This window comes from Cyprinodon tularosa, unplaced genomic scaffold (assembly GCF_016077235.1).
Source record: "Cyprinodon tularosa strain WSP-4 unplaced genomic scaffold, ASM1607723v1 ctg419, whole genome shotgun sequence".
NCBI lineage: Eukaryota > Metazoa > Chordata > Actinopteri > Cyprinodontiformes > Cyprinodontidae > Cyprinodon > Cyprinodon tularosa.
The window spans coordinates 1,016,574-1,031,631 of record NW_024039140.1 but is presented as its reverse complement, the minus strand read 5'-3'; the positions used below and the strand labels follow the sequence as shown (position 1 = coordinate 1,031,631).

At 36.8% G+C, this 15,058-nt stretch overlaps 1 protein-coding gene and 1 long non-coding RNA gene across 2 annotated transcripts; both read left to right on the top strand.

Annotated features, from left to right (window-relative positions):
- The first annotated feature begins 295 nt into the window (after window positions 1–295).
- Window positions 296–5,346, top strand: LOC119792405. The gene is made up of 5 exons (XM_038299026.1): window positions 296–423; window positions 524–708; window positions 928–1,065; window positions 2,601–2,742; window positions 5,116–5,346. The coding sequence occupies exons 1-5, from the start codon at window positions 307–309 to the stop codon at window positions 5,344–5,346; spliced, it is 813 nt and encodes a 270-aa protein (XP_038154954.1). The 5' UTR covers window positions 296–306.
- A 3,701-nt stretch (window positions 5,347–9,047) lies between these two features.
- LOC119792407 lies at window positions 9,048–9,841 on the top strand. The gene is made up of 3 exons (XR_005281986.1): window positions 9,048–9,108; window positions 9,196–9,284; window positions 9,513–9,841. It is a non-coding gene; the product is annotated as an uncharacterized LOC119792407 (long non-coding RNA).
- The last annotated feature ends 5,217 nt before the right edge of the window (window positions 9,842–15,058 follow it).

The following is a 15,058-nucleotide window of genomic DNA, read 5'->3' as shown; positions in this document are numbered from 1 at the left end:
ATGTAAGCCTCCACTCCATTGTGATCTACTTTTTGACATATGGAACCAAGGTTTTTTTGGTCTGCTCTGCATGGAAGAAAGGACACCTTAAATCAACAACAAGTTTATTTTGATAATGATTATCCAGCAGAGACCCAAAGAATATGAAGGCTTATGCTCCAATGAGATTCTTTGTGTCTTTCACATCCAGGAATGTAAATAGAAAATGAGAGGGAGTGGATGAGAGGCAGTCAATGGGAGTATAAACACTGCTTATCTCTTGAAACTCATTTTTTGTGAGAGACGCTGACTTGTTCAACATTCAGCATGTTGCTGTCTGTGCTGCTGCTGCTGCTGATGGTCAGTGGTACAAAACCCGAACATTATTATGGCACTGTGGTGACCTACTACCCAAAGGAAACCTACACAAACGGATCAGTCTCTGTAAGTATGGATTATTTATATATCTTATTTCTAACACATTCCTGTCTTTATTTTTATTTTTCTAATTTGATCACTCCTGGTATTTCCTCAAAACCTACAGGTGATTCTAAACTTTAAGTTTAACTTCCATTCCTGCCAAGAGGGTTTGTTTTCTTGCACAGGCAACTGTGCCAATAAAAGCTTGATGGTTTCAAATTCCACCATTGAGAAAATCGATGGCAGCTGGTGTCAAAGGGAAAAAATCACATTGAGGCTGTTTTCTAAAAACTCTCCATTTCAACTTGTGTAAGTCCACATTTATAAAGTTTGTAACAGTTTTTGTCTGGAAATTAGGAACTCAGATTATCCATTTGCTCGATAAAATACCAAGTCTTTAAGAATGTAAACTTTTATTTTTTTTTATAGTAGTATAACTTTAAAGTGGGCCTTATAATCAATAAATTTTTGAGAAAAACATCCAATTCTATCAGCTATAGTTTTTTACAACTTGAATATCTATTCCAGGTATGACAGCGGTAACTGGTTAATTAATCATAATGGCATTAAATCCTGGAGAGCAGTGGTTGATGTTGAACTGAGACACCGCTCTGACACCAACAAACCCAACTCATCGCCACAGACCACCATCTTGCCTGCCTTAAGGTAAGTCGGATCACAAGTTAGCAACGTTTTTTTTTATAAATTAAATACTTATGAATTATATAATTATTGCAATTCAGATATATGTAAATGTAAGATAAGATAAGATAAGATAAGATAAGATAAGATAATCCTTTATTTGTCCCACAGTGGGGAAATTGCAGCGTTGCATCACAGTACAGTAGGAAAAAAAGAAAAGAAGAATACAAAGTATAAAAAAAAAAAAAAAAATGAATATATAAAAGTTTTTCAATAATAATAAACTTTGTGTAACGACTCAGAAAAAAGTTCGATGTATAGCAAAACGTTACACAATGCTACAAGGACGGATGTATGGTGTTCCACTCAATTACACTGTTGCCTTGCAGCAGAAGGTTTTGAATTCGAATTCCAGCCTATGGCCTTTCTGCCTGTTTGCATATTCTGCCACGTTAGCTTAAAAACTTTAGACTGGTTTTCAGAGTGTTAAAAGTATTCAAATAATCATCTTATCCTGTACAGACTGTTAGGATAAGTTGATAAAGAGTTTCTTCTTAGACTTCTTTTCATGATCAAATAGACATGTAGGCTGAGGCAAATGCAATGGTATCAGTAAACATGCAGAGATGTGCGGTGCATGGTTTTTCTGCATTAAGAGAGGTCATGTTTCTGCTATGCTCATGGAACCTATCAGAGTAAACAGTTGCTGGGTTGTTTTCCAGGTTAAGAAGGTTGCTGTAATGACTTATAATAAAAAGTTTAGAGAAGATCCTGAAAGTTTTATATAAGCCCTTCAAGCAAGAATGAATTGATTGGAAAAAAATCACATGTATGACAGCAGTTTGACGTGTGTATAACACACAGTCCGAATGAGCCTTTTAAGTATTAGACCTTTTCAGAGCGCTGAAATAAAGACCATCCCGTCTTTGGTTTATAGAGAAGAACCATGTCTGTTTTTCTTCCCTTCTTTATATCTTTTTAATTATATGTTCTCTTCTTGAACTAATTTGTAATGATTATGCCATGGTTGTGGTTTTGATCCCTCTATGGGTCGCAAATCAGTTGTTTACGTTTATCTGCATACTTTCAAGCCTCCACAGTGCTTGAGACAGGGACCATTATATACAATAGATAGATGGTGCAAATTTGATTATCTCAATTAAAAAAGGCTTATTCTCTTTTATTAAAATTATGGTTTTTGAAAAATGTAAAAATCTTAAACTGATTATAAAGGCACAACCTTTTTTCCATTTTTTTCCCAAATATTACTGAGAAGCACATTGTTCAGGCTTTATTGAGGAACTAATCTGATCTGGATTCAAACCCAAAGCCGTTTTTACAAGGTTACAGTGCTACAATCCAGGCAGTTCCCTCACATTAACATTAATTTGATCATTTTCAATATTATCGATAACAGTTGTGTTAGAAAGAGAATAAGCCCCTCATTTGTGAATTGTCATCAGGACTGCATGAGGAGTGGTGTATATTTGATAAAACAAAAAAAATTACTACAAAACATTCTACAGAAATGGATTCCTGCATTTTTTTTTATGGTTCAGGGTTCCTTCAAACTGTCAGAGAAATATTAACCTGTTGGCCTTTGACCCCGATGGAGACGAGGTCAAATGCAGATATGCCAGCACTTCCTTGGAAGAATGCCACTCACCCTGCACACCTCCACCTGTTCTCAGCCTCTCCTCAGTAAGTACCTTGTTCTAATCTTCTCTTAGGCAACTCCATAGTTTATATAAAAGTTGTAAATCCAGGGATTTTGGTAGAGGCACAACCAAATAATCTGCATTTTCTGAATAATTTAAATAATTTAGCCTATACAATTTTTTTATGTAAACTATTTATTTTGTTGCTCTTTTAATTCCAATAAACATTTCGATGTTTAAAAAAAAAAAAAGGTCAAGGGTGGGTATAATTTTACTGGAAATTTAGGGGTTTTTTTTCCTGGAAAATTTTCTTGTTCAGGGGTTAAATAGTAACTCTTCAACTCTTCAAGTATTAATCTTCAAGTAATGAAAAATTACAAGTTTTTCTTTACAGATGATTGTTTTGAAGATTTATGTGAGTTTTCTAAAGGGAAGTTCTGTTAAGTTATTTTACAATATGTAATCTGTTGTTAAAAAAATGTGATATCATTGTGAGCTTGATGAAATAAATTAATTTCTAGTTGTGTAAGAAGCGAACAGCTTGTCAGAGGTGCAAAGTATTTTCTAGCCAACTTCAGCTATTTAAAACGTAGAGAAAAGTGTTGATACCAAGTAGAAACAACTACAGTGCCTTGCTAAAGTATTCACCCACCTTTAACTTTTCAAACTTTTGCCACATTTCAGTCTTCAAACATCCGTCCATCCATTTTCTTACACGCTTATCCCAAGTGGGGTCGCGAGGGGCGCTGGTGCCTATCTCCAGCTGTCTACGGGCGAGAGGCGGGGTATACCCTGGACAGGTCGCCAGTCCATAGCGGGGCGTCTTTAAACAAAAGATATAAATTTGTAATTTTTGTGAAGAACATGCAAGTGGGACACATTCATGAAGTTGAATGGTATTAATGGATATTTAAAACATTTTTTTTTACAAAAAAAACAAAACAAAAAAACTAGATCTGCAAAATTATTTCCCTCTTGAGTTAACACTTTGCTGCGCCTTTTGCTGTGAGTACGGCTGCAAGTCGCTTTTTGATATGTCTTTATCAGTTTTGCATATCAAGAGACTGAAATTTTGTCCATTCCTCCTTGCAAAACAGTGAAAAGAGAAATGTAGCCTCAATATTTGGATTTATTATTTGTGTGTATCCATGGACACCTGGAACCAAACTCCTGCAGTATTTACAGTATGCATGGGCATGCTTGTATGAAGGGTTAACAATGCTTCTTCTTAAGGAAAATATGCCTAATAGCAGGTGTGGGGGACCTCACACTCTCCCCCAGGGACGAGGAAAGGATAGAGACCCAGATATCAAAATGCACCTCAGATCACTGGAACATAGGGACGGTAGATATAGGGATGACTGCATCCACTCGAGAAGGGCACCCAAGGTTCAGCAGGAACCCGACCCCAGAGGGGGCAAACCGATAAAGGGCCATGTCCCTAAGGGGCCCGGCCCCAGAGGCCAGTGGTGCTGAGGCCCCATGAGGCTGTGGTAGCAAGCCTATGCACAGCACTAGCAGCCAGTCAAGGCCAAGGTAGACCTGGATGAGAGCACTAGGGTCCAAATCTCGGGGGACACAACTACACCCCCAGCAGGGACCCGACATGGCCAGAAAGCCCTGGTCCTGTCCTGCATTTACCTGTAATAAGAAAGAGCTGCCAAATTAGCCACTTTTTTTTCTTTTTTTTTTAAAGCTGTGTGAATTTAGTCCTTCAAAAATTGGGGAATCATAACAGCAGAACAAATCAGATATCTATGGATGTAATGCAAAAATTCCAGGCGACTGGTTTTGTAATTTCTAGTCCGTGAAACATGTCAAGCTATCAAAAACAAAAACTCTCCAGTAAGCTATTTCTGTTGGTTTTGCTTTAGATAAATTGGAGGATAAAAGGTGTGCTCTCTATTACGCTCCTAATGTACAGTGCAACATTGGTCCATTGCAGACGCCAGCTTGTTGTTATGCTAGCAGCACTCGGTCTTTTATATAATGCCTTTAGTTTTATGCTGTAGCAGATGTTGGAGCTTATTACTGAGACACTATGAAATTGGCGAAACGAAGTTCATGTAGCGACTTTGTCACTGGAATCGTGTTCAGTATAAAGTGACTATTGCACTGTGGTTATATGTTATAAATGCTGGTTAATCCTGTCAGATAATAAAACTTTGGGTTTCTGTGGATTTCCAATCCTCTGATTCGTTTTTTATTACTAATGTGAGGATGTAGGTCACACTGATGGGACATCTTCATACTACAGATGAAGGAAGCATTACTGATGATAGCGCCACATAGCCTCTTAAATCTCCAAAATTATCCTTTAACAACATCTGTGCATGTTTTAGTAGAACCTTTTTGTGTGGAGAAGGATTTTTTTATTCATCTTGAGATTGTGGGTCTATTTTCTTTGTTCTTGCAGAATTGTACCCTGTCATTCGGTCCAACGTTATCCCGTAATGAGGGTTCGTATGCAGTTCAGATGGTCATAGAGGACTTCCCCAGACAACCAATCACCCTGACTCAAACTGACGGGCCACATGTTTCCAAAGCTACCCGTGATGTAATCAGCAGAATACCCATCCAGTTTGCTTTTCTAGGTACAATCTTACCAAATTGTTACAATATTTACAACCGTAAAGAGCTACTCTAACCGTAAAATTATTTTTTTTAGGGCGTTTAGTGTCTGCTTACCTGTATAGTTATGTCATACAGTGCCCTTGAAAGAGACCTTTCACTGCTTTTACAGTGCTTTTAAAACCTAAATAGGGTCACAATGCTCTTATTGGTGGTCATGAATGGCTTTTAGCTGGTGCAGAAAGATCTAAAAGCCCCCCACATGACCCTTTGCAACTTGCCTACCTCAGCCTATACTTTATCTGGCATTACCTCGACCACCCAAGGACATATAGCAGGATCCTGAATTTGGACTTAAAGTCAACCTTTAACACCAAAAACCCACTTATCTTCAATTCAAATCTCATCAAACTTGCCTCCACCCACCAATGGGTTGCCAGCTTCCTGAATGACCAGCAGCAGTATATAATGTTCTTCCTCTCCTCATCCGTCCAAGAACTACCGACCCTGGAGCTCACCAAGAAAATATCTACTGCTTACTTTACTTCTCTCTGAACACAAATGACTCCACATCTGCGGACCTGTGAAACCCTTAAAGTTTACATATGACACCACCATCATTGGTCTGATCCAAGATATAAAAATATCTGCATACAGATAGGAGGTGGACTCGATGGTTTATTGGTCCCTCCTGAACCAAGTGGAGTTAAACCAAAAATTCGTAGGCTTCTTGGCAACACCCGCAAATATAGTATAAGGATTTTCAGGATGAATAATACCTCAAACCTAAGATCAAATAAAGAAAAAAGAAAATTTCTGTGCACCCCACACCTACTGGCTAGGGTCAAACTCTTACCTTCAGAGAAGTGGTACAGAGCGCTTAGAATAAAAACAAACCACGAAATAGACAGTTTATTTACGTAGGCTGTCCTTCTGTTGAAATAAATGGCCTCACAGCCGGAGTAGTCAGATACTCAGCTAGAACTTTTAGGGATTTTTCTTCCTCCGTTTATTTATCGAAAAATAAAAATGGAAACTTTATGAATATTTATTTTTCATTATGTATTTTCAGTCTTTAAGCATGGTTTTAACGTTGTTTGGTTTGGTGGAAATGTAAAACATAATGTAAGTAATGGAAAACTGAAGCTGAATTCCTTGTTCGCACAAAAACGTAAATTCAAAAAAGTTCAAACAAAATTCATACAAGGTTTGCTTGACAAAACAGTTGAATGAGAAATTGATACTAAAATAACAATTTTCTGCAAACCTTATTGCAGGATTTCGCAGACAGGGCTGTAGTTATATTTCCAGTTGAGAATGACTCAGTTTGTTTCTGTTCTGATGTGTTCCAGTGGATCCTGCCGCACCATCCTGCTTAGAAGGAGTTTATCTGCCCAGGTTTGTGTCTCCAACTCCAGAACATGGAACTCGGTTCTACCGTAAAGTGAATTACACTCTGGAGATCAACATCAGGGCACTCGCAAAACAATCTGTGTAAGGCATGAAAATCTGATTCTATATAAATAATTTGATTCAAATCAGAAATACTTTATCACTCCCAAAGTGAGTTTAAAGTAGTTCTAGAGCAACCCATCCAAGAGACACAGTACAACAACATTCATAGGGGAAAGATGCCTGAGACTTCAGCCATTAAAGTCACTGCCCTTTGGTTAAAGATACATGTAAAGACAGACAGATGGACGGATGGGCAGGCGGGCTGGCAGGCAGCCAGGGATAAAAACATTAAATCTCACAATGTGCCCGTGACGAGGCATGATATAAGGTTGCCAAAAACCTCTGCATAAGAAAGAGGAGAGCACCTGGAGGCCAGCAAATGGGGTAAGTTTGAGGGTGCATGTATCTGTAGCCATGGAAGATATTGTTGGTATGGGTTTACATATGAGAATAAGTCCATGAGCCAGGCCTGGAGCTCCTCTTGAAATGAGGATGCATAGATATCCTGTGAAATCTAGAGAAGCCTATTCCCATATGAATAACTCTTGTTTTACCACTTTTCTAGAATGTATCTTTTCATGAATCCTATCTGTTGGTTTTGGTTTTTGGGCTGTTGGCCCTTCCCTGCCCTGTCATCAGCCTCTGGCTCTGGTCATGTTCTGCACTGTTTCTACCTGTTACCAGTTTGTTTTACCTGCATCCATTCTACTCAAAGCCTGCTTCCAGTCTTTCAGCCATTATCCAGTATACTCAAAGCATGCCAACACTTTGTTCAGTCATTTTATGCCTTCTCAGGTCTGCAATCAGCAAGCTGACAGATGATGGGGGAGGTTAAAGCATAACGTATGCTTTAACCTATATTTCCTGTTTGATAAAGGATCTATATATTGTGGCAGATTCTCTCTGCACATCACCATTAAAAAGTTAAAAAAACACAGCTGATCCATTTTACTGTTGGTTAAAATTAAAATAATGTAACAATATCACTTTTCCTGTTTAATAAAGGATCTCTGAGCTCCTGTACAGTGGGCCATCCAATGTGGTCAAGAATTCTTTAGGATCAGGAAACTTCTCTCTGACATGGACGCCATCTGCAAGAGAAGATGGACAGAGCCACCCGATCTGTTTTGTTGTTCAGGGAAGGTCAGTATGTGGACCTAAGATATACTAGATGATTAACTATCATCAGCTGAAGAAGGTTGCAACAATCTTTGATCTCTTCAATTTACACAATCCTGCTTGGTTGTTCAGAAACCCAGAGTTACAATCTCTTTCACATCCCCCTATAGATAATCTATATGATTTACTGAACCTTGCAATATGTGGTGGGGTTGAGGGCTAGCCATGGTCTGGCTGTAATGACATGGACACTGCAAACAGGGCAATGCCAGGGGTGAAAGTATTTAGATGGAGTGATCATATGAGGCGGATAAGTGGTTATATTGTGCGTTATAATTAGTGTTGCACCGATACCAGTATCGGGCGGGGCCCCAATCCAGCACTAAAATATTGGTATCGGCAAGTAAAAATAAATAGGTCACCGATACAATTCTGAGAGCCAAAGGTTTATTCAACTATTGTCACCCATTCCAGGTAGGCAATAAAAAGTTCTACTGGATTCACTTTGTATTAGTCTTTCTCCTGCTTCACAAAAATAGGCAGCAGCTTGACAAAGCCATGATGGCAATTATTTTACATCCAATTAGTATGCAGTTCTCATATATACACACACACATAAATTAAAAACAAATGGTATTGGTATGGCATTGGCCATTGCTGCGCAGCCAGGTATCGGGTATCTTTATCAGGGCCAAAAAAGGGCATGGGCGCAACACTAGTTATAATCATGTTCTATGATTTCTTCAAAACACAGTGTGTAGGAAAAAAAGAAGCAAATGACATACAAATATACCATTTGCTTCTCTGGCAGATCAAATCATCAGCATGAAACTCTTCCTTTTTTGAGAACAGAGGAGATGCTGTTCTCTTACTTTAAATATTTGAACACAGTGGAAGTCGGCAGCTGGTCAGTACAGAAACCTAGTTATTAAGATTAAAGCTTCAATAACAGCTGATTGACAGGCTTTTGCTGAACTGCAATCATCAGAATCAGCCGTGCTAAAGCAGAAAACCTCTAAAACCTGCAGGACAGCGGCCCTTGGGGACTGACTTTGGGCATACCTGATGGAACTCAAATTTTAACAAAGTGGAGTTTTGAAAAGAACTACAGATGATAAATGTGATAAATCTGTTTTATAAAAGCAAATATATAATTAGTATCTTTAAAATGATAATAAAGCAACTTTTCACATATGCTTCCACAACTCTTGCAGTTCTGTGTATCAGTCGGAGCTTCGATGTGTCCTTGTGACAGTTGGGAACAGTAAGTCTTTCTGTCCCTTGTTTGCTCTTATTCAAATTAACTGTCTGAACTGATGGTTGTTCTCCTATTTTGGTGTTGTCTTCATAGAACCAAAACCAACCTTTGTTAATGTTCTAAAGATGAAGATCTCTACTTCGCTCTCACTGAAGGACAATGCTGACATGATCGGACAAATGGTCAGTAACCCGATGAGATTGAGAAAAATAAAAATTCAACCCAACCTTCTTAGGCTTTTTTTAAACCTCTCCTGAACCAGTCCTCTATCTTGAAACGTGAACCCTTTAATCACCAATGCTAAATGTTAGGCTAGAGGTTTAATTATTGCTTCATTATTATTTCCTGATCAAAGACACGGTTTACAGGTATCATTACATCCCAACTAAATATTAAGTTTCCTTCTCCAGATAAAAGAAGAACTGATAAGAAGAGGTTTTCCACCGGGTATAACTGTACGCCTACTGAGCAACGGCTCAATAGTAGATCAAGGATAGCCGATCTTAACCTGGAGAATCTCGGAGCCCACTTCATCCACTGATATCATAATCTTTTTTATGATAATAAACCTCATATAATAAGCTCATATGCGTTCATCCAATATATGTTCAGTCTAACATTTCAGTCACTAAATCCATAAGGATTCATATTTCCACACACATATACAATATGTCAATTGTTTTAATCTAAAATGTTCAGAATTATCTTTAGAAATTGAATTAATGTTATCAGATCCTGAATATTTTTGTGAATAAATATCTTAATAGCCTCTTCATCTCTTCTGTACCTGCTGCTGCTGCTGCTGTGTTTGTTGTTTATTTCAGTTAGCAGTTTTTGGTACTAAAATGAATAAACAAGGGGAGAAACTGCTCCCTGTTTTTTAAAGTGGGGGACCTTACTAATGTTTCTCGTCCCTCCAGGGCCCTTTCTTCCACTCACAAAATATTTTTTAAAAATTCTCCCACTCCAAGGCAGAGAATTTTCTAATATGTTTTCCAAAAAAGTAAAAAAAAAAAAAAAAAATCCACTGGATTTCCCCCCCCCGCAAGTTTGAAGACGTTTCGCTTCCCATCAAGGAAGCTTTTTCCAATTCAAAAAAATATTTTGAATTGAAATGTTTTGAATCGAAAAAGTTTATTGGATGGGAAGCGAAGCGTCTTCAAACTTGGAAACAAAGTCCAGTGGATTGTTTTTTTTTTACTTTTATGAAATAACTATGACCTAGATACCTGGGAATCTTCACCAGCATATTTCTAAAATGTTTTGGAGTTGAAAGCTAGACATGTTCCGGCAGTGATTGACAGCAGCACACTGGCACAATAATATGGACATTACAAACATAAATCATTGTGTATCCTATTAGGAAGTGTTTAGAATAAAAAAAAACAATTTTATTCATAATATTATATTATTTTCATCGACTGTCTGTAATTGTTTTGATTAACTGTGTGTGGAGACCTTTACAGCCTTTCTGTAGGGTTGAAGTTAGTGAGAGGAACTTTTGTTTAATCAGAACAGGGCAGAACATTGAGATGTTGGGCAGCTATGAATGCCTTGTTCTCTCTTTTCAAAGAAAGTTAATAAAATGCAGACTGAGTGAATAACCATCTATGTACTTTATTTAAATGGATTGTTGAATACTTTTTTCTCACAACAGTATATTTAAAAATATACTGTAAAATTCAGTCACAAGCAGGCTTAAATTGGAAGGCAACAGGAATTTCGTCTGTTTGCTCGCTACAGAGCAAACTCTAGTTGGAGGGCGGATGTATTTAATCAGCATGGAGGACCATCCTTATGCACACATTCCACTTCAGATGCAAATTAAATAGCTGCTTTTTTCTTCTCCTGGATTGATGGAGGATTTTGTTGTGCATGGGCTCTGTGATTGGTCTTTTGAATCATAATGGGAGTGCTTAGGTAACCTGGGAATGACTGAATTGTAAATGCTTGTAAGCTGAAACCACAATCCTTTCCCTCTGTTCAGTGGTCACTTTTCTCTTTTCACAAAGATAGCTTCTGTGGAGTACTGGTCAGCACGCACGACCCATGTACGCAGGCTTTAGTCCTCGTCATGGGCAACCTGGGTTTAAATCTGACCTGTGGTGCTGTGCCGCATGTCTCTCCCCCTCTCGTACTCTATTTCCCGTCAGCCCACTGTACAAAAAGCAATCAGTGCTGTAAAAACTGATAAAAAAAAATAAAAAAATAAGATAGCTTTCTTGATGCCAATTTCCAATCATCTGTCCTCTCTGTCACAAATCTGAATACTTTGGTCTTCAAAGGTGTGTCCTTTGTTATTGAGGAGCAAATTTACAGCTGAATCTGACCCAGAAATTCCTCACAGATATAGAATTACAATGGTTTTACGTCTCTCTGCTTATTTCTCTGTATTGCAAGCAGCGTTGTTCTTCCTGCTAGTTGTTTTCGAAAACTTAATAAACAGCCATCTTGACAAACCACATGCTTTAAGTGAGGCATGGGCGTAGGTTTGGATAGGGACCATAGGGACATGTCCCTACCAAAATTTTGAACCGACCTAATTGTCCCTACCAATAATTGGATTTGAGCAACATGTTTATAATTTCCAGCAGTAGTTGTTGCAGCAGTGGCTTCTTTTCCTCTCGCAGCTCCTCTGCCTGCTCTCTCCTGTCCCTTTCACGTAGCAGCCATGGAACTGTGCTGCGCTGTATAACTCCACTCTCATTGGTTGTTCTGCCTTAGGACCCGCCTTCTCTCTCCTTGATAGGCTGTTTTCTAGTCCGTCTGTGCTTGGAGCACAAAATTGAAAATTTATTCACACTAGAATGCCGCGGTTACTGCAATTAATATTAGGCTGCGAAACTAGTCCCAATAAAAAAAAAAAGGAATATCATGTGCACTAAAGAACAAAAACCTTTTTTTTTCTTTTTCAAAACGAAATATTCTGAGTCAGCCAGGATTTCTGAAGACTGCTGGAAAAATGGGTAAATAAAGGCTGTAAGCCATCAACATTTCTGATTCTTAGCCACAGCCAATTAAGAAAGAAAATTTGAGGGTTTCCTTTTTACCGATATTTAGTTGCTATTACTGTTTTCATTTTTTAATGAAGAAGTTCAGGTATATTTATTAGCAGGTGTTATTTCTTTTATAGAGTAGCCTATAACAATAAGAAATGGTGCCTAAACATCTGCTATTTTTTGTTTAAAAAGCATAATTAGGGTTCCACATAATAATAATAATTTAATTGACTATTTATACTTCTAGGATAAAGACAAGAACAAACAGAGGAAGAATTTTAACATTGATTTTATCTTACATAGATTTCCACACAGTCTATAAGTAAATTAGTACAAACATTAATGTCTGGTAAAAATGCTGGAATCTGGCTGTTTATTTTGGATATTATTAAATTACAGATAAGATAGTGTTATATTGTCTTTTATAATTGTTAAAAGTGATTTTATATTTTAATACACTTAGGCTCATGCTCAGTGTTGTGTTTGTAGATGATGCCACTAAAAAAGAAAATAGACATACAGTAAGGAGCTATTTAAACAGTCGGACAGTAAGCAATATAGGACAATGATAAAAGGTTGTGTTACATTTAATCCTTTACTATTGCACTTATAGATTATATTATTATAGGAAACACAGATATCCAGTAATAATGATGCAGGGCAGCTTGTAGGTGAAGCAGCTGGCCCTTCAGTGCTTCAGGTGATGTCTAAATAAACCAGGTGAAACTAAAATATTTCCTCTTGATGAGTTCTGGATGGAGAATATTGACAGACAAAAACATTTTTTTTAATCTTATTTATTATATATATATGTTGTATTTTTAAAATTTTGGTATAATTACTGATCTAAGTGGATTGCTCTGTCGGAGAAAGGCATATTTTACATTTTTATTATGTTTTAGAGTCTCTATTCTCCAGTTAATGATGAATCACTAAATTAGTTAACGATTATTGAAATAATCAATTAATACGATTCATTTTTTCAGTCCCAGATAAAATACATGAAATGGGCTACACAGAGTAACTACAGCCCAGATGTTCCACTTTTATAGTGAAGTTAATATTTTAATGAATGTATTATTTTACTTGATACAGAGAGAGCATAGTAGGTAAAAATATAAGAGTGGGGTTTAACTCTGCACAATTCTATATCTTCAGAAGAAAATACTGTATTTACCTTCTGTCTTAGTCGTTCAAATGAAACCATTTTTAAAGTGGAAAACAGTCCTAATTCCACATTGATCAGAGCCGGTGATACTTCAAACATTAATAAACAGCATCTAATGAGTGTAGTGCTTATACAATTTTTATTAATGTAGCAAAATGATGCTTTTCTCTTTTAACAATGAATTCCTCTTATCAGTACGGATCCTCACACTGTGCATAAAAAAGGACATGCATATTAGGGTTGTCAAAAATATCGTTACTCAAAAAAGTATCGATACTGAAACGTCGTATCCGGATACAATACTCATTTTCAAAAGTATCGATACAGCCATCTAAAGTGCAGAATAGTGGAAAATGCACTTTCTGAACACTGTGTGATTGAATAATTCTTTGCATTTTTCAGTTTCAGACTTTTTTTGTAACAGGTGCAGCTGCTGAGAATTATTTTTGTTTAACTGGTTTGGCCAGTGTCATTGTTATGTCTGCAAAACATAGCCAAGGAAGGAACACTTAATTTTAATTTTGTAAGTTTTTTTTATCAAGCTTGCTTAATATTGTGCACAGCATACAACCTCAAAATATTATTCTTATTGTTTTTTTTTATTTATTTATTGTATTTTTTTTAGTAATGAAAATATTTCTGTTGAATTTTAGAGTCTTTGTTTTTATTCTTGTGGTATCGAAAAGGATATCGAGTATTGAATATTTTACTTAGTATCGGTATCGAGTTGAAAAGTTTAGTATCGTGACAACACTAATGCATATAGCATAGCACCAATGACAACCGTCTGATAGTGTCCCTACCAAAGTTCAAATCAAACCTACGCCCTTGAAGTGAGGTCTTGGTTTGAGTTGATTCTTTTGATTCAAGTTCACTCTGATTCCCGGGAAACCAGAACCAAACAGGGAGAAGCATTCTCCACTTATCTGGAACAAACACCAATATCATTATAAAGGTGCTACTACTCAATTATGTAAAAAAACAAAACAAAACAAAAACAACAAATGAGTATAGTTTTGTTTAGAACTGCATCTGAGTGTCTATTTGAACTGCTACCTGAAACATTATTACTTACATTACGTAGTCTAGTTGTTCTGTAGTAATTAATTGCAGTTCCCATTTTATTTTATTTTTTGTTTTACATACATACATTTATAGACATACATACATAGTCTACCATACATTTATAATGTGTGGTAGACTAATTTGAATTGCCTAGTCAGCCAAAGGTGCTATACAAATAACCTTATCTTACCTTGGTATATATGTAAATGCATTTTTCAATTGAGCTTGTCGTTTTAATTTGTTGTTTCAGTGGATCCTCCTATATCCTATCTGACTGTCTTCCTATCTTTGGACTTGCATCAATTGGTCCTTTAGACCTGTAGGCCAGTACAGTGAAGCCAAGCAAAGCACATTCAAATGTGGCTTGGTTTGTATGAACGTATGAAAGGATTTACTCATAAAACAATTTTAGAATTTTAAATTAAATTTGCATGGCTTTCACTTCCGGTGAGCATTTAAAATAACTAAACATAGCCATACTTGTGTGAAAATTTTCTCTGTTTTTTGATAAATAATTTATTTGTAAAAATAATAACAGAGAACTTCTGGTGCAGTAATAGTAAGGATGATAAATATTCTTAAGTCTAATTAGATTTTTCATCTGCAGCTGTTCAAAATAAACAAGATTAAACTCTCTTCCTGAAGTCACAATTATACTGTACAATGTCCATAAATCTGAGATAAAACAATCAGCGATAAGCAATGCTGCCTATGTCCATTTAAT

Bases quoted from the DNA above. Each gene is read 5' to 3' on its own strand.
- LOC119792405 (XM_038299026.1), top strand. From the start codon at position 307: ATGTTGCTGTCTGTGCTGCTGCTGCTGCTGATGGTCAGTGGTACAAAA. The intron at 709-927 runs GTAAGTCCACAT...TATCTATTCCAG, and splicing joins AACTCTCCATTTCAACTTGT to GTATGACAGCGGTAACTGGT. The intron at 1,066-2,600 runs GTAAGTCGGATC...TTTATGGTTCAG, and splicing joins ACCATCTTGCCTGCCTTAAG to GGTTCCTTCAAACTGTCAGA.